Raw genomic sequence first — 19,036 nt, 5'->3', positions numbered from 1 at the left:
ATTTATTTGTACTATTGTATAAAAAAAATTAAAAAATAAACAAATTGGTAGCCATGGCTAATCTATAAAACCTATTATTTTTTTTTGATTTATTTATGTATTTATAATATTTACGTGCATCGATAATAGGTAATTACAGAAAAAACTTCGATTACGATATGAGAAATATGTATGTACGGGGGGTACTTGATACAAACGGGTTTAGATTTTTTGACCAGTGGCAACACACCAGTCTTATCGCCATGTTCTATGTTTATTATTTTATTATTATCAACAGCTGAAAGACGCGTAATGTCACGCGATGCTAGTTATTCTGTCATATTTGTATTGTGAAAGTGCAGTTCTTTGAAATATCTCGAGTCGATAGTGTCCGTTATCAATGTGTTTGAAATATTTTCAAAATGATTAAGGATCCGATCAATAATTACAGCGATGAGTCCGACTCAGACGGTTTTGCTATACCGGAGTTGCAGGGAGTGTTGAGCAAATGGACTAATTATATCCACGGGTGGCAAGATCGCTTCATCGTCTTGAAAGATGGAACATTGTCATATTATAAGAACGAGCACGACAGCAATTTCGGATGCCGCGGTGCCCTCAGCCTCTTGAAAGCCACTATCAAGGTAATCATAATTTTGTGAAGGACATTCCATAATCACTCGGGCGTGGATAGTTTATTTTCCGTTTTGCACCGTGGTTTACAACAATTGTAATTATTCACGATTGTTTTTGATCAAAGAAATAATTTGTTCGAAGGATTGTACAAGTTTTGGAATAAATACAACCGTTTTTAATTTATGATAACACTTTAAAATATAGTGTTAAATTTTTGTTTTCTATTTGATTACACTATAAGCGTGCTTTGTATTTTAATATTTATAAAGATTTGTGTTTCTCAAAATTGGTGCTCAGCGTAATGCTTCGTTGAACATCATGAATAATACAACAGCTTAAAATGTTTTAAACATTATATTCAAGACTGGCTGCAGAATCAGCATAATATTATTACAGTCCAACTTCCATATTACGTTGTAAAAACACAAACTTGGTACTACAGTAAAAAATCATTTGTATAGTAAACAGAATATATACATAAATATAATTAAATTTTTAATAAACTGAATATTGACTGTCAGAAAGTGTGTGTAATAATTTCTTAGATATTTATCCTTAACCGCTTTTAAATACAAAGTTCTTGTATGAAAATATATTTTAAATTTATGAGTTGTTGCTGTTATATTGGAACATTTTAATGCACACTATTAAGTAAGATCCAAAATCTGTAATATGGGAGACGAATCTCAGAAAATAATAATAAAAATTGGTATTTGTTAGAATAGAACTGTGAAGGTCATGGTCCCATATATGTTATTTTGAAAATAGAAAACTTGGATTCTGTCGCTGAAAAACATTGTCAAATTCACACTCATGCATTTTGGGTTATTGTTACAAAAATGTGCATTTGGGTTAACATCAACATTCTGTCTAGTACAATCCTATGATAAGGGCCCTTGATGTGTAAAACGCAGAAATGGCACTTTAAAGGAATCCTTTTCCTTATTGATTCTGATTTTTTATTGATATACTACGTACAAAATGTTCAAAAAATAAATTTATTTGCGCATTTTCATTGTTTATCATGTAGATACCAAACAATGAGACTATCTATGTAAACAATAGAATTTTTGTGATAAGAGTTTTCAGATGGTTATAAAGATGTTTATTTGAAATAATAATAAAATAAAATTCAAGTTATTTTATTTTTATTTTATTTTATTTTTCAAAACATATTACATACATATGTCATATATATAATATTCCCGATGAGTAATTTATATTTCTCATTTTGGGACATGGGATTTAGGTTAATAAGACTGGAACACAAATAATAAAGTTACAAAAAAGATTTTTAAAAAATAATCAAAACTAATACTTGGCAAAATATAAAAACAATAAACAGGTATAATACATAGGCACAAGAAGCATATTTAAAAGAAATAAATGAGAAAAACATAAGGTGTATTTATTAGTATGGTTAAGCATTATATTTTTAAACATGGATATGATTTCATGCCAATTGGTTTGGATGGTCTCATAAATTGCGATGTATCTTTAATACTAATTTCAATTATCTTTTTTTAAATTCTTTTAAGATAAATATTTGTGTTTTTATTATTTATACAAATATTTCAGTTTCCTACTATTTCTGTGAGCCTAAGCGGCTCATTATTAGAAATAGATATCAAATTGTGGTAGAGTGGGTTTGAACCGAGAAACTCTGACTTAAGAGTCCGCGACACTAACCACGGGACCACAACACGACATAATCTTCTTCATAAGTCCTCTGTCCTCCACTGCTGGATATAGGCCTCTTCCCCTTCTTTCCATTTCCTCCGGTTGGTTGCTACTTGCAGCCAGTTTCTATTCCCCACAGCGACTATGTCGTCGGATCATCTCTTTTCGGGTCTTCCGACACCTCTTTTGTTATTATAATTTCAATTATAATAATACAAATCTCTCAGGAGATTTCTGCACATTAGCGGTAGGTTGTCTAACCTACACAAGTTAGTACAATTATGGGTATACAACCCCGGTATTCTTTTGTTTGTCTTTTCAATTAATTCACCTACTTTTCCTCCACCCTGAGCTTCTTCACTAACATCTATTGTTTATCAAAATATTAAACAATGTAGTTAAAAATCAAGTTCACACCATGTCAATAAATGTGGTGCCCTTTGCATCACTGGATGCAGATAAGAATCAATCAGGAGACTTTTTATGTAATTCAATATTCAATCCTTACCAAAAATAATGCATTTACGCATTTCAGGGTTGAGAACAAATTCATTTATAATAAGCGATAAAAAAAGTTTTATAAAAGTAATTACTGTTTCCGGAAATAATTATTTTATTTTGATGCACTTTATTCAATACTTAATGCTAAAGTTTTGTGTTTTTATTTTCAGCCTCATGAATTTGATGAATGCAGATTTGATGTTTCCGTGAATGACTGTGTGTGGTATTTACGCGCGGAGACACAGGAGGACAAACAACAATGGGTGGATGTATTGGAGTCATTTAAGGTAATTTTAACTTATTCAATTTTAAGTATAGTTTTTTTTCTCTACATCTAAATCATTTCTTATGAAGCTTATAAAAGAGTGACAAAAAACGTACGAAATATGAACAAGCATTAAAAAATAATTTATTATAATAAGGACACCATATCACTCACTCCTTTCAAAAACTTCACATATCAAAAATCGACAATTTTCAGTTGTGCATGTTTTCGGAATGCCCAGAAAATGTACTATATCCCAGCAGAAGAGGCATATTTTTAGCTTAATATTTACCCGCTACAGGGCAGAAAGTGTTGTTTTTGCATTTTGAAGAATAGGTATTGTTTAAGTATTTTTTTAAATATGCTAAATATTTTTCAAATGGAGAAAAAAACATTCAGGTTTTACCTAAAAAGATCTGTTGCACAGAAAAAAGTTCAATAAGTGGCTTGATATTTATTTTTAATACATTTTATTATATTCTTAAACTTTAAAAACGATCTCCTGAAAAATCAAGTTTTTTGGTATATGACGTTGTTGAAAGGAGTGAGCTATATAATATGCCTGTGGTCATAGATTCAATTGGCAAAGGTACTCAGGCACTTGCTTAAAAGGAAAGGGAGATTAATATGTCCTATTTAATGTACAAACTGGTATATCTACGCACCTTTTCAGTAAGTGACAGGGCATTAATTCTGGCACTGCCTATAGTAATGACAAATACACATACTCATCAAATAATTATGATATTTCATGATCACAATTTTTTAGCAGTATTTTTGTAACTGTTGGTAGCTTTGTTGTACATAACATTGTTCCGCATCCAATACTGTTAAAAAAAATGTAATTGTACAGGAGTGTTTAAAAAGTAATTAACTGTTTTTTCGTCTTTATTTATACCATGCTTATTTGCAATTTAATTGTATACATAAATCCAAAATTCAAATAAATATTGTGTTCAGAGGTAAATTTTGATTCATATTATTTTTTGACGTCTCATCAAAGATGAAGAAGAATACAGAAGTCTAGACATTTACGGGGCTAACGACGGTCATAGGCTGGTTTAAGTGATCACTTTACACACGTGTAACATTCACCAATTCTACCCATTACATTGCGTAGTATGGTAGTCATCACGGGTAGAATTGGTGAATGTTACACAGGTGCAAAGTGATCACTTAAACCAGCCTATGACGGTCGTCAGCCCCGTAAATGCCTAGACTTCCCTATTCTTCTTCATCTTTGATGAGATGTCAAAAAATAATATGAAAAATATCACCTATAATTGGAGATAATACAAATTTGTGAACCAGTATTTGGACACACTCAAAATGTTTTAAATTTTGATTAGTTTAAATTTATCAACAGTTTTAAATGAAGCTTGTTTAAAAAATATATATTTAAATGAGAAGCTAAGCAAGTGATGTATATAAAAAAATAAAAGCTATTAAAACATATTATAGTTTAAATTTGTCTGTTGAGATTTGCTAGTTCAAGGCCCAAAATATATCAAGTATTATTTTTTTTACTTAGCATTATACTTAGCAGAACACAATTGATTATTCAAATATATTTTTTGTTTGTAAATTAGTATGACAAATGATACATGAAAATAACCAGTTTTATCTGCAAAAAGAAAGATCGCTCAGTTAGATTTAATTTGCCTTGTTTACAATGTCTCTGTATGACTTGTAATATGATATTATAAAGCGTAATAAATAATGACTAATGAAAGTCATCTGGCAAATGTGATACATAAAGTGAAGAGTGTGTTTTACTGCAGAAACACAATTAATAAAATCTGAATTATATTAGAAATCGAGGTGACCTCTATTTTTTTTTTACGCTTTTGCCTCTAAAACAAGTGTTATTAAATCATTAACTAACTGTTATCTTTTGGTTTGATTAAATTTTTACCTATACTCTCAATATTATTAATATTTTAGGCATTTACTTTGTGGTTAGTCATTTTTACTTATTTATTGTTTTAGCAAAAATGTTAAAAATATTTGTGTAAAACCACTCACCGAGATTTTTATGTCTACCGGTTTCGAGACGTACCCGCCTCTTCGTCAGGACAATCAAAACATTAAGTCTTAAACATTTTGTGTAGTTTTAAGTGTGTAAATAGTGCTATGGTAGTGAAGGGTAGTATTGTTTGCATGCTGTGGTAGTGATTGTCCTGACGAAGAGATGGGTATGTCTCGAAACCCGTAGACATAAAAATCTCTGAATGTTTATATACTAATACTATTAAAATTTTACCTGTTTGGTTTATTGTCAAAAAAAATTTTTTGTTTATGTTTTACTTATGAGGGCTTTTTTTAAACAAAAAAAATCCCGGAACTCACTAAAAAAAATATTCAAATATTTATTACAATACTATATTTTATCATTTACACGAATTATATAAATATAGACTGTAATTACATAGGCACAAACATAAAAATTTAAAAATTTAAAAAAATATATCAGTGAAAAAAAGTGCCAGAATGCTGTTCCACCGCATTACGTGTAAAAAAAGCCCTGAGTAAATATCACATTATTATACTAAACATGACAGATTACATAAAAAAGTCAAAGATCTCCTCCAAGTTTTGCGGAATTTACTAAATAAAACTAAGATTAAAAATATAAACATTTTACCAGAAAGTGATTGCCGAATCAATTAATGAAATATTTATTTTTATTTTCAAAAAATTTTAAATTTTGTAACAATTTTTATTCTTAGTATTCTTATAATTAATTTTTAAATAAGCTATCCTTATTTGGAAGTGTTCTAATTAGTGTCAGTGATATTTGTTTATCTATCTGGAATGTTGTGTTATCATTAGATTGAATCGTCTTTTATAGTTGATAAGGTAAAAGTACAAATAAATCTATTATTATCTATTAGATTAGATTATCAGATACAATATAACACTTGAACACTTATTACGTAGTTTTGTTAGAAAAACAGGTGGGTGTTATCTTGGAGGCAAACCTAAAGATTTTGTAATTGTTTTATTTGCTGTTTATTTACTTGTTTTATTTTAAGAAATACAACAGTTCATTTACATTATAACATATAATATAATAATAATAAAACCCTTATCCGCACCCCAATGGTGCATAGGGCACTGCGTCATATAAACGCAGTGTTATCTTAAACGTTTACATATGAAGGAAAGGTGATCAGCTCTCCGCTTCAGGTACCAGTCCAGGGTAATATTGAATAAATATTACAGTGAAAAATTACTCCGGAGGACCCGGGAGGACCCGGGTTCGATTTCCAGGGGATTCCCTATATAATATATGTAATGTAAAATAGGTACTTTATATAATATTGATTTTCATATTTTTCAAACCCTTATCCACACCTGATGGTGCATAGGGCACTGCATCATATAAGCAGTGTTGTCTTGATCGTTAACACATGAAGGAAAGGTGTTTGCTCTCCGCTTCTTTGAATATTGAATAAATATTGTAGTGAAAAATCATTTATATTTATTTGATCCCCTACCTGGGAATCGAATCCGGGACCTCCAGCACGGTACGCAGATGCGCTAACTACTACACTACGGAGGCGGACATAGTGTATGTTACACGTGTATACATGTCATAGGCTGGTTTAAGTGATCACTTATACCAGCCTATGACAGGTTGTAAGCCACATTCTTCTTTATCTAAGTGGAGAAGTCGAAATGTGACAGTGAATTTTATTTTGTAAATCTGTTTTTCCTCATGCGGATGTTTTGTTCCATTATTAGCTTCTTAATGTATAAACTAGTGTTTAAATTATGAAATGTAACCCTTCATTGTATAAGTTTAAAATGTTCATGTATAAAATAATTTCAGACAAGATTTATTAAATGTACAACATGACCCGTATTATATGTGTATGGTCAGAGCTATTTAAGTCATTGTTAATAAATTGGACACTCATTTTTTGTACCTTGTACCAAGACATACAGATCAATGTGGAATTCAAGGTCAAATTGCTCATAGCTTCATATATGTATAACTTTTAAGTAAAAAAAGACAGCATACTCAATGCTGCACAACATATAGAAAACTAACATGAATTATACCATTCATTGAGCTAGTATTTGTTTCGCATAGAACTGTGTATTATTTTATGCACCTAAGATAATCAAAACTGGTTTTGTGTTTACATAATTTATTTATTTTCATCCAAGCGTTTGGGTATCTCAGCGCATTTTCCATGTAAACGTTTATAATTTGCTGTATACATGATGAAAAATAAAGCGAAAATTCATTTATGGAATTTTGCACTGAATTAAATAAATAAATAATTGACTCACTTGGAATGTTTGGTCGATGAATCATATGATTGATAAAAAAAAACTGCTCACTTTAAAAAGCTCACATTGTTTTATAAAAATAGAAGTTATGTCTTCCAGACTTTTATTTATTTCCTTTATTTTAATTTAAGTTTTATTTTTTTTATTTTTTGAGGTCAAGGGATCTTGCATCCCTAATGTCACTGCGACCATATTAGATCTATTGTGACTTCCCTCTGTACCACAGCTCACTCCCAAGCCCTACGTGTGTCATGTAACTCACAACCTGTCTTGGTGGTAGGAGCTTCGCCTTCTCGGGGTCCAGTAGAGGTCCTCCAAGGATGTGACTAAGTTTTACTTAGTAAATACCACTATTTATTAAAATCCATTCTGACACGTGTTTCGATTCCGCATCATTTTCAAACATTTTCTTTATGGTTCTTCACTCTTAAGAGTGTTATAGCTAGTTTGTAATAGTTTTAAAAAACGTCATCTAATTAAAATTACTGTTAATTAATTAAGACTACTTTTGCAGATTATTAGGATTTTAAAAATGTATCTATTTGTTTAGTTTAATGTAAGTAAATGTTAATAGAATTAAAAAAAAACAGACCTAAAGCATAGGGCTGATTACCTTTCCTTCATGTGTTAACGATCAATATACTGCTGCGTTTATATGATGCTGTGCCCTATGCACCATTGGGGTGCGAATAAGGGTTTGAAGAAGAAGAATGTTAATAGTAAATTCCAGATATATAAAAATATAAGTAAATAAAACATAAATCTTAACTATAATACTCGTGCCTCACGAAGAAATAAACATTTTTACCCTGTTTAATTTTTAGTCTCTGTTTTATTATATATTATGTTGAGTATGTCCAAATTTTCGTTCAAAAGTCTGGGTTTGTCTACGATTTATATTATTCAAATTTATTTATTGAACGGCTGAAGCCTTTAAGATTATAGTTAGTGAGGGATTAACAAAATATTAGTTTTAAATAATTATACATAAAAAAATTGTGTCAGGTTGTGGTCCCGTGGTTAGTGTCACGGACTCTTAAGTCAGAGTTTGTCGGTTCGAACCCAATCTACCACAATTTGATACCTATTTCTAATAATGAGCCGCTTAGGCTCACAGACATAGTATGAAATTGAAATATTTGTGTAAATAAAAACACAAATATTTCTCTTTATTTAAAAAAAAATTTACATGGATATAACTTGATTCAATTTACAGACATTACACTTTTTACAGAATAAAATATTTAATTATTTAAAATTTATAGCATTATAAATTATTATTGATTTTATTTATTTGAATCAGAATTATTTATTAATTTATGCATGTTATGTAGATTATTTAAATGCACACACACAATACTCACATACATGTATAGTAGTTTGCCAACATGGTTAGGAATTTTGATATTACTCATCAGATTTATATTTATAAATTCCTATAGCATGTTTAGCTTCTTCAAAACAAGTGGCTATTCATAGATCTATATTATGATGATATACACATACACAAATTTTAAATATAGCAATTACAATCCTCTACTTAATGATAAATTCGAGGGCTTGTTTTTAAATTTGCTTAGTGAGTATTTTTCTGGAAAAAAAGCTATGACTTTGTCACCATATTGCAATCTAAATACAAACACCCAGTTAGAAACAAAGGGTGTGAAAGAAAGATATAAGTAATACAGTTCTAAGGTGCAGAACAGTTGATAATAAATTTCTTTAAAATTATTTTTAAATTGGCGAGAATCGAACCTGTGCCACCAGTTTCGTAGTTGAACTTCAAGCCAAAGTTATCTAAGTTCTTAACACTACCAGCTCTTTTATTCTTTCATTAATATTGTGTAGTACTGGTATTAAAATTCTTAATAATTAAACAAAATGTGGCTATTTTGAAAAGAAAGACCGGTTTTGTGAACTTTTCTTGTATTCTTTACGTTTCTGTTTGTTTCATTTTGTTTATATATTTTAATCATACTCTTTGAATGTTTGATCTTCTTTGGCATGTTTCTCTATGTTTATGTGTTTATAATTAAATATATCATCCAAGAAATAGATACTTAAATAATTAATTATTTATTACTCAAAGCAAAGTAAAATATATTTTACTTTGCGTTGTACATTATATTTTAATATATACTCATTGAATGACTCAATGATTGTATTTCTATAAATAATGACAAGTTGTTACAGTAGAGAATTCTTATCACAAATATGTAATTTGATATGAAATGAGTCATAACCATTTAAATACTTTTATCAGCAAGAAAGGAATGTTAATTTTTTATTGAAACATGATGTGATCATCTTCTCACCAGAAAACAAGTACTTTCTGTATAGAAAAGAGCTAATCAAAAGAACTAATGCAGTGTTTTCATGTCTTTTCTTGTATTTTTTTCTAAGCATGTTTGTTTTTTCTAGCATTTTATTGTAAGAATGTTGTTTAGAAATAACAAGTATAAATTTGTTTAACAGTTAGATGAAGATGATGGCGTAGAGTTAAACGGACCCGAGACTGCGATCCTTGATGGGGAATATGGGAACCATTTACCTGCACAAGTATTTATGTTTTCTTCTGTAACATTATTGCATGCGGGAATACTGAGTACTAAAAATGATTAATCATTTCCATCTTTACATAAATTAACAATCTATTACCAATGTTTATTTAAATAAACATCATAACTGTTGGATTAAGGTGGATTTCCTATGCAAAGACTGATGCTCCCTTTTTTCTTTTTTTAATGGTTCGTTGTTCACCTTTCCCTCACGGTGCTAAAAGTTGCCACATGCAACGGTTATATGTATTTTGTACACCATATGAAAATGTCATTTAAAAACGGGAGAAATGTGAATTTACTAAATGTTGCTTGTAACAATTTTGTAATATTAGCTCTGGTAAGTATCTGAAAATGAGAAAAAAATACATTGCCAGCAGCCGCCATAGCTGGCGTAGAAGCGCGACCACCCCGATGACTTGTGCGCTACTAAAAGGAGATCGGCGTAAACAGGATCAAGCCCGTGCGCGTGTATGCAACATTTGTGTGTTGGTGATTTTACCCCTGATTTCTTCACAAATGATTTATTTCCGTCGTTTCAAATTAATAATTTTATATTATAATACTTTTATGTGATACGTAATTGTATTACGGAGGAATGAAAAAATTCTGAGCCCGTGTGTATTATATTTTATATCAATATTCTCATTATTAGAGTCGAAATGTAGTAAATGCATATCACCGGGAAGGAACGATTAAGCTCACTCAGCTGTATCGCCAGATTGGTGTAACAGTAAGGTAAGGTTTGAGAGCAGTATAGATTCAGCCCTAGATTGATGTAATCATGCATTTGCCTCATTGAACAAATCATTGTGAAAAAGGTTATGTCAATCGCTGCATAGGATTCCCATCTCTTTGCTAATACACATATAAGAAATGCAATTAAAAACTAATCTGTGAGATTTTGTATACACACATGTAATTTTCGATGCATGAACAAAGTGATTAATTTTGGTTATGGGATAATTCTATAAAATGTTGACTGTAGATCATTTGAAACTGTTATTGTAATTTGGTGTTTCTGGTTTATTAATATGTTTTCAAGAACAAAACAGATTCATTGAATATAATTATAAATATTTTAATGTATGATGAAAGTTGTATAATGAAATATGAGAGTACTTTTTATTTGTATAATATGCAAGTATCACACAATGAGTCTTGTATAAATTTAAAAAAATAACAATCTTTTTGTTATGACTACATAAATGTGTGGAGTAGTGAGTGTGCCTTTTTACAATATTATTGTTAAAATTCTATAAATATAGAGTTTAATATTGTAAAATTGTTTTACATATTTTTTGTTGTTGTTTTTGTGCTAGGTTCTAAGTGAATAAGAAATGATTTTTTCTAATGTTTCATTTTATAACGACTATCTTAAAAAATATTAGAATTTAAAAATTATCTTTTATCATTTTATAAAATAATGTCATCATTATTTACATTTTATTTATTGAATCATTAATTATTATAATACATATATATGAACATGTGATACGTGGTATTAATAATATTAATATGATTAATCATTGATGACTACGTAGTCATCTGATTGTAAAATGATAAAAAGTAATAATTTATGACAACATGTAGTCTAAAAACAATTATTCAACTGTGCAGAATATCAATTTCCACAAATAACTTAAAATAGGATTATCAAAACCAATATTGTAAATGGAGTTAAGTATTGTAGAATACTTTTATCTTTCTTTTTACTTTCAAATCAAACATGACATGCAATTTTGCACCAACCATTTACTCACAGGTACATTTTAGTCGAAACATCGCTGATAATGAAATACCTTCATGTTGATAGCGAGATAAAGGGTACAATAATAATTTGCAATATTTTTTATGTCATCCCATATGAAACTAATATTATCTCTTTCATTCATTTATGCACATTTCATGATGCAAAGGGCACTGCATCGCATAGATGCAGCATTATTTAATCAATGGAGATATTTAGTGAACAATATTAGGCATTATGTGCCAGTTCAAGATGATATATGTGCATCCCAGATGCATTCAAATGCAAATCCAAGCTCATCAAAAATTTGTTAATGGTACAACGTTACAGTTAATAACCGTGTTTATTAATAGTTATGATATGCAGTTCTTGCACTAAACAGAAAGAAAATTTAATATGTATCTTCATCTTTAAACCTTCATCAGCACCCGATGGTGCATAGGGTACTGCATCATATAAACACAGATCATTAACACACGAAGGAAAGGTGATCAGCCTTCCATTTCAGGTGCCAGTCCAGGGTAATATTGAATAAATATTGTGAATGAAAAAATAACTTATTTATTTGACCCCCCAGCCCTGGGAAACGAACCCGGGATCTTCAGTACGGTAGCCGAGCGTTCTGACCATTATTGACATATTATTATCTTCTGACATATTATATCTATATATCTGACATATTATTACCTTCTGTGCCGGTCTCATTTGAAAGGAAATGCATATTATATACAAATCTCTTTGTTAAGGTCTTACTATATGTACATAATTATCAAATCCTATCACCAGCGGTCCGCAGGCGTAAAAAATACCCGTCTGAAATATGTTAATATCGACACTGTCGAAAAAATCCACAAAAGTGTGTGAATAAAAACAAGAGTAAACATGGTTAGTGTCACTGACTCTTGAGTCAGAGTTTGTCGGTTGAACCCACTCTACCACAATTTTATACCTATTTCTAATAATGAGCCGCTTAGGCTCATAGATTTAGTATAAAATTGAAGTATTTTTGTAAATAATAAAAACAAAAATATTTATCTTTTAAAAAAATAATAAAAATTGACATTAGATGTGTTAACTGCATGCATTGAGAATCTGACAGTTTGTTTTTGTTTTTTGCAGGTAGAATCTGGCTATGGCACCGGTTCGGAAAACAGTCTCCGCCGCCATGGGTCTGCATTGTCCTTGCAGTCGGGCGGCGCCAGTACTGCGTCGGGGGGGCGAGGAGTGCGGCAACTGCTGGAGAAGCTGGCCGAGCTCGGCACCTTCCGGGAGATACTGTGCCGGCAGACAGACAACCTCCAGAGGTACTTTGATGCCCTGGCTGAGGATGCGGATGGCGCGACGCCCGTACTGCGTAAGTGGAAATAGAAAATATTCCTTCAATTTTTACTCTCTCTTTCTCTTTATTCTCACCTATTGCTATAAACGTATCAAAACTCATCAGCTAACTATTTTCATAAGTGAGCTTCTTAGGAGTTTTACCTGGTTTCCTCTCAGCAATGAGGAAATGCAGATGTGTTCCTGATTGGCCCACACTAGATTATCTCTCCTGTTCCCTTTCATCTTTTTTTTTAGTTAGAAGAAACATAAATCCACTCAATGATCTATAAATAAAAAATGCAACTTCCACCTAAAAAAATCTACTCTTATCTCCAAGGCTTTTTTATTTTAAACATTAAAGGTCCCGGAACTCACTTCCTGTCAAGCTTTTTACTACATAAATATATGTTCAAATATCATTTAAATATTCATTTGAATACCGTATTTCATCATTTTGACGAATGATATAAATATAGATTTTGTCTTATTGATTTTTGAAAATTAAAAAAAAAATCCATTTTGAAAGGAGCCAGAATGCTGTTCTACCGCATTACAAGGAAAAAAAAGCCCTGCTTATCACTCTTTAATGGACTTCATGACTCCCCAGTATGCAGAATATGACTACATTACCCCAGCATGCAGATTTTGTATGGAGGATAACGAAACGCCAATCCACATTCTCTATAATTATGACACACTCGCTCGCAAACGAAGTCACACCCTTGGAGGACCAAGACTGATTTACATGACACATGTAGGTCTTGAGAGTGAGCTGTGATACAGAGGGAGGTCGCAATAGACCTAATATGGTCGTAGTGACATAAAAAAAATCGCTCTCTAATTAACTTTGCACAACTACCAAACTTCCAAGATTGAATCATGGTTATCTAGTGAAGACTGACTATACTGTAGATTGGCCAAATACAGTTATAAGTATGTTTTTCCTTTATTTTGTAGCGCCAGAGTTGTCACCTGTCGATTTCCGCGGGGAGGCCATCACATTCAGAGCCACGGCAACCGGAGTACTGGCCACTCTGCAGCACTGCGTGGAGCTTCTGCAGCAGCGGGAGGACCACTGGAAGGGGAGGCTGGAGCACGAGGCTGCCAAGAGGAAGAAAATCGAAGACCTTTATAGGTTGGTGAAACATGAATTTCTCTACTTTGAAAAAAAGCCAATTTCACATCAGAATTTATAAAAAGTTTACAATTTTTTTCCCTGCACTCTTTCATTAAACAAAGTTAATTAACGACCATCCGACTTATTAATTTACACTTTTGTTTTGAAAATATGTTTTAAAGTTTCGACCTCGCTAATATATGTACTGTTTTATGTTTTGATTGAATTTGAAAAAAAAAAACATAGAAAAAAATAGCTTTATACATATATATTTGAACCTTTTGTTTCGTTTACAAAAAACAGGACATTGGATAATTTTCTCGTAACATATTGGCAAAGTTATCATAACACCTCAATATATAAATTAGTTCCCGAATTTCTTACAAGATGGCAGTCACTGTTCTAAATATGTATACTATTTTTTCGTTTTTATTTTTTCATATATTTTTCTCCCACTGAATACAACAATTAGTACATTTGGGCTATCCAGCATAAGACCCTAGAATAGACTTCTGGGTGTGTCATCATTAAAAATGCAGATTTTGAGTAATTTTAAAAATATTTTTGAGCAAAGTCAATGTTGAAATGTATGATTTTTGGGTAATAAAAATAATTATACATATTGTGTATTTACCTAATAAGTATGACTTGGGTAAATTCATACGGTGATGATATACTACATGTTTTTGTTGCTATTTTAGAAATAGCACTTTGTCTTCCTAACATCCTGAATGAATGGCTGATGTCAGCCTAACATCCGAAGTGCAATTTCTTCTGGAAAAAAATGAACATAAGCATTAGTTTTTTAAATATTTATTGTTGAATTTTAATTATTATTATTTTTGTTAATAGAGACGCTTGTGACCATCTCCAACAAGCGAGAATCGCATCCCTACCTGGTCCAGACCTTGAGGTAAGAGAATCAAACAAATTTTTATTAGTTAGTGATCGCCAATAAAAAAAAATGGTTGAATTAAATAAATGTAGATAAATAAAAATATATATGTTTTTTTTTATTTTAAATCTTAAATCTTCTAAAATTATTCTCCGATAGCTTTGAATTTTTGACATTTTTCACTACGTATTAAAATATACGCATGTTATATACACTTGTGACAGGTAATAACTTTTTTAAACCTTTTTTCTTTACCGCAACGGTAGCACCATCTGTTGAACGTAATAGCAACACACGCAATACTAAACATTACTCATGGCAGACAGCGTCTTAAATTTTATACCCAGTCTTAAAATTGAAATTATAAATGAACACAGTCTTAAATTTTATTTGTAACCTGAAATTTTGTATGGAAGACAAATTTTCATCAGGATTTCTATCAGTAACCCAGTTAGTTGTTAATAATTTAAGGTTCCTATGTATTATACTGCAGTCCCTCAAGATTTGCAGTAGCGAACATCTATAAATTTACTGGAAAAATATATTAAAATTTATGAAAGTTTTTTGAAAAGCTGTTTTTAATATTTTATAACTTTTCCATAATTACGCTTCTTAACTCGAATGCCATATATTTATCGAATTACTTACATATTTAGATTATTTGTAGAGTACCAATTATCATCATTTATTTAAAAGCCAACAATTGTAACTAACTAACTAACTAACCATCACGCCGCTTCTCCGCAGGGGTAGGCAGAGAGAATAGAGCGCCACACCACTCTGTCCTTGCAAACATTCTTCATGCACGTTCATGCATCTCCTCATACATACCCGCCGATTGTTACCACTCCTAACCTGACCGCTTTCAAGTATTTGGTATACCTGATCGTGCCATGTTTTTCTCGGTCTTCCTCTGCTTCTTCTCCCACTAACATTCGCCTCATAAATTTGTTTTACCGTTCTTTCCTCACTCATTCGTTCTACATGTCCAAACCATCTCGACACACCTTTCTTAATTTTATCGATAATGCTTATCTCAGCTTTGCATTCCTTCCTTATTTCACTATTCGCACATCTATCACACATTGTTTTGTTGCACATTCTTCTGAGAGATCGCATTTCGACTGCATTCAGTCTATTTTCATCCTTCTTTTGCCAACTCCATGTTTCACTTCCATACATTAGAGTTGGAACCAGGACTTTAAAAAGAAAATCAATTTTTAATCCGTGTGTAAAAATATAACGGCTCTTTTATTGTGTCATATCGCTCACTCCTTTCAAGAACGTCATAAATCAAAAAACTTGATTTTTCAGGAGAACGTTTTTAAAGTTTTAAAATATAATACAATGTATCAAAAATAAATATAAAGCCACTTATTGAACTTTTTACTGAGCAACAGATCTTTTTAGGTAAAACCTGAAGGTTTTTTCTCCATTTGAAAAATATTAAGTATATTTAAAAAAATAATTAAACAATACCTTTTCTTCAAAATGCATAAACAACACTTCCTGCCCTGTAGCTGGTAAATATTAAGTTAATAAATATGCCACTTTTGCTGAGATATAGTATATTTTCTGAGCATTCCGAAAACATGGACAACTGAAAATTGTCGATTTTTGATTTATGACGTTCTTGAAAGGAGTGAGCGATATATGAAAGTAAGATAAATGGTTGAGCATGCTAGAAAGAAATACAATAAAATTAATACATTCTTATATCTCAGGTACAAATTTTATGATGAATTTTGCTGATAGTAGGCACTTTATTTTATGGACATAAGTATTTTATAAACACTTTTTTATTATTTCTTATCACTGACTTTGTTGGTTATATTCAGATGGTATTGTTTGAGTGAATAGTTAGTGTGTGTGCAATGTTTGCTTAGGTTTTGAATTTTTTTTAAACATTAGTTGTTTATAAGTGAAAACAATAAGCAAGTGTTATTGATAACAGTCATTGTTTATTTTTAAATCTTGAGATAAAATTGTTTTGTTTGTAATTGACAGTTTTTTATCATGATTATTGTTGGTCCATCACTTTGAAGAAAACGGGGAATTGTTTTTAATATTATTGTTATTTTTTTTACAACAGACTATCAAACATTTTTTTAAAACCCTTATCCGCACCCCAATGGTGCATAGGGCACTGCATCATATAAACGCAGTGTTATCTTGATCGTAAACACATGAAGGAAATGTGATCAGCCCTCGCCTTCAGGTACCAGTCCAGGGTAATATTGAATAAATATTAGAGTGAAAAAAATTCACTTATATTTATTTGACCCCCCTGGGAATCGAACCCGGGACCTACAGAATGGTAGCAGTGCGTGCTGACCATTACACTACGGAGGCGGACATAGCAATAAATAATTTTTTTTTCATTTATTGATTTGGCAGTCACTTTGTGGTAAAATCTATCCATTTTTAAAATAAGTTTTACTTAAATTGAAAAACTTCAACAACAACAAAAAATAACTAGGAATCGCGATAATATTGATTATATTTTTTAATATTTGGAATGAAAAAGGAAGTAAAGCTTTAAGAAGTCTACATATGTCATATGATTATGTAAAATATGTAGTTTCAATTACATACTTTAACAAATGGGTATGTTGCTTTTCTTTTGTATGTTGTTTACATACATTATATATGAGCTACGTTATATGAACAGTTTCTTTTGTCGGTAGACATATCTGTGCAGTGCAAGTGTATTGCAAATGAGATGATGTTTATAGTCAGTAATAATTTATACATTTTTTTCACACGCATAAAATAAATCATAAAATATAAATTTTTAAATAAAATTTAAAGAAAGCACTGAACTTCCAATGCGTTTAGTCGGACAATGAAGCTGGTCAGAAATAATATTCATAGTTTTCATACATTTATGAATGTATAAAGGCTAATTTTTAAATGTGATCTTGGATAAAATTATGATATTTCGCATAGATTATCCTCTGAAATCATTGTTCAAAATCATTTGGTGTGATTCTAAAACACAGTGTATGTAAATGATCGTTTCTAATAATTTAAGTACTGTATTTTCCCAGTAAGTTGATACTACTGCATACAAACTAATGCATAAATTTCAAAATTTGCCGACATTCCTTTGAAAAAAATATACTAAAAAGTGGTTGTTTAAAAAAAAATTTATTTTTTATTTATTTATTTATTTTATTCAATATACATATTCATTTCATATACAAATTTATTATACGTATTACGGCTCTTTAGGCATAGCCTGTGTTGAGCCGAATACTAACATGGTAATACAAAATGTATATATATATATATCTTTTTTTTAATTTTTAATATATTTTTTTAATGATTACATTATAAACATAACATACAGGAGATACAAAAATAATTTATAGTTTAAAGTTTTTTAATGTGATAATTACACCTGGACTTTAATCAATTCACTTTCTACCTTGTCCCTTCCAATGTTAAGCAACCATCGACGGACACTGTTCTTAAAGACCTGATCACTCCTGGAAATCTTAATGATTTATATATACAAGGTTTGGCGAAATACATAAGACTTTTTTCTTTTATATGTTTTATTATTATAACAAAAGCTTTTTTAGATTAATTACAACAAAAATATTAGGAAATATTGAATTTTAGAATTTAAGAAGACTTAAAAATAATATTTGTAGCTTTGCGAAGAAATCGATTCGGATGAGAAAGGGTTAACATTGGAAGAATGTGTAGGTAGATAATGAATTCAATTGAATTTGATTCCCAGATCTCATATTTTACCTTATGAGTTTATTTATAGACTGTGTATCAAGTGTTGAATTGGATTCAATTGAATTTTAATAACATTTTATTATTCAATCTCAATAAATAATGTGTGATGCAATACAGGGTGTCATTTTTATGTGTATTCCTTATCTAAGTCTCCTCACTTATGAAATATAAATGCTTACACTATTACAATTTGAGACATATCATTTCCAAAGTTCTTAACGACTTACCATATATGGTATCTATAATTATGGTGGAATGTAAAAATTAAAATGAATGTCCA

General features: G+C 30.5%; 1 protein-coding gene across 1 annotated transcript; it reads left to right on the top strand.

Moving 5' to 3' along the window:
• The first annotated feature begins 255 nt into the window (after positions 1 to 255).
• LOC148307532 (ceramide transfer protein-like) lies at positions 256 to 15,066 on the top strand. The gene is made up of 6 exons (XM_088263221.1): positions 256 to 623; positions 2,967 to 3,083; positions 9,839 to 9,922; positions 12,791 to 13,025; positions 13,949 to 14,126; positions 14,961 to 15,066. The coding sequence occupies exons 1-6, from the start codon at positions 402 to 404 to the stop codon at positions 15,064 to 15,066; spliced, it is 942 nt and encodes a 313-aa protein (XP_088119347.1). The 5' UTR covers positions 256 to 401.
• The last annotated feature ends 3,970 nt before the right edge of the window (positions 15,067 to 19,036 follow it).

The sequence above is a fragment of the Brachycentrus maculatus genome, unplaced genomic scaffold (assembly GCF_059751285.1).
Source record: "Brachycentrus maculatus isolate JH-2025_06_01 unplaced genomic scaffold, ASM5975128v1 h1tg000197l, whole genome shotgun sequence".
NCBI lineage: Eukaryota > Metazoa > Arthropoda > Insecta > Trichoptera > Brachycentridae > Brachycentrus > Brachycentrus maculatus.
This window is presented reverse-complemented; position numbering and strand designations above follow the sequence as displayed.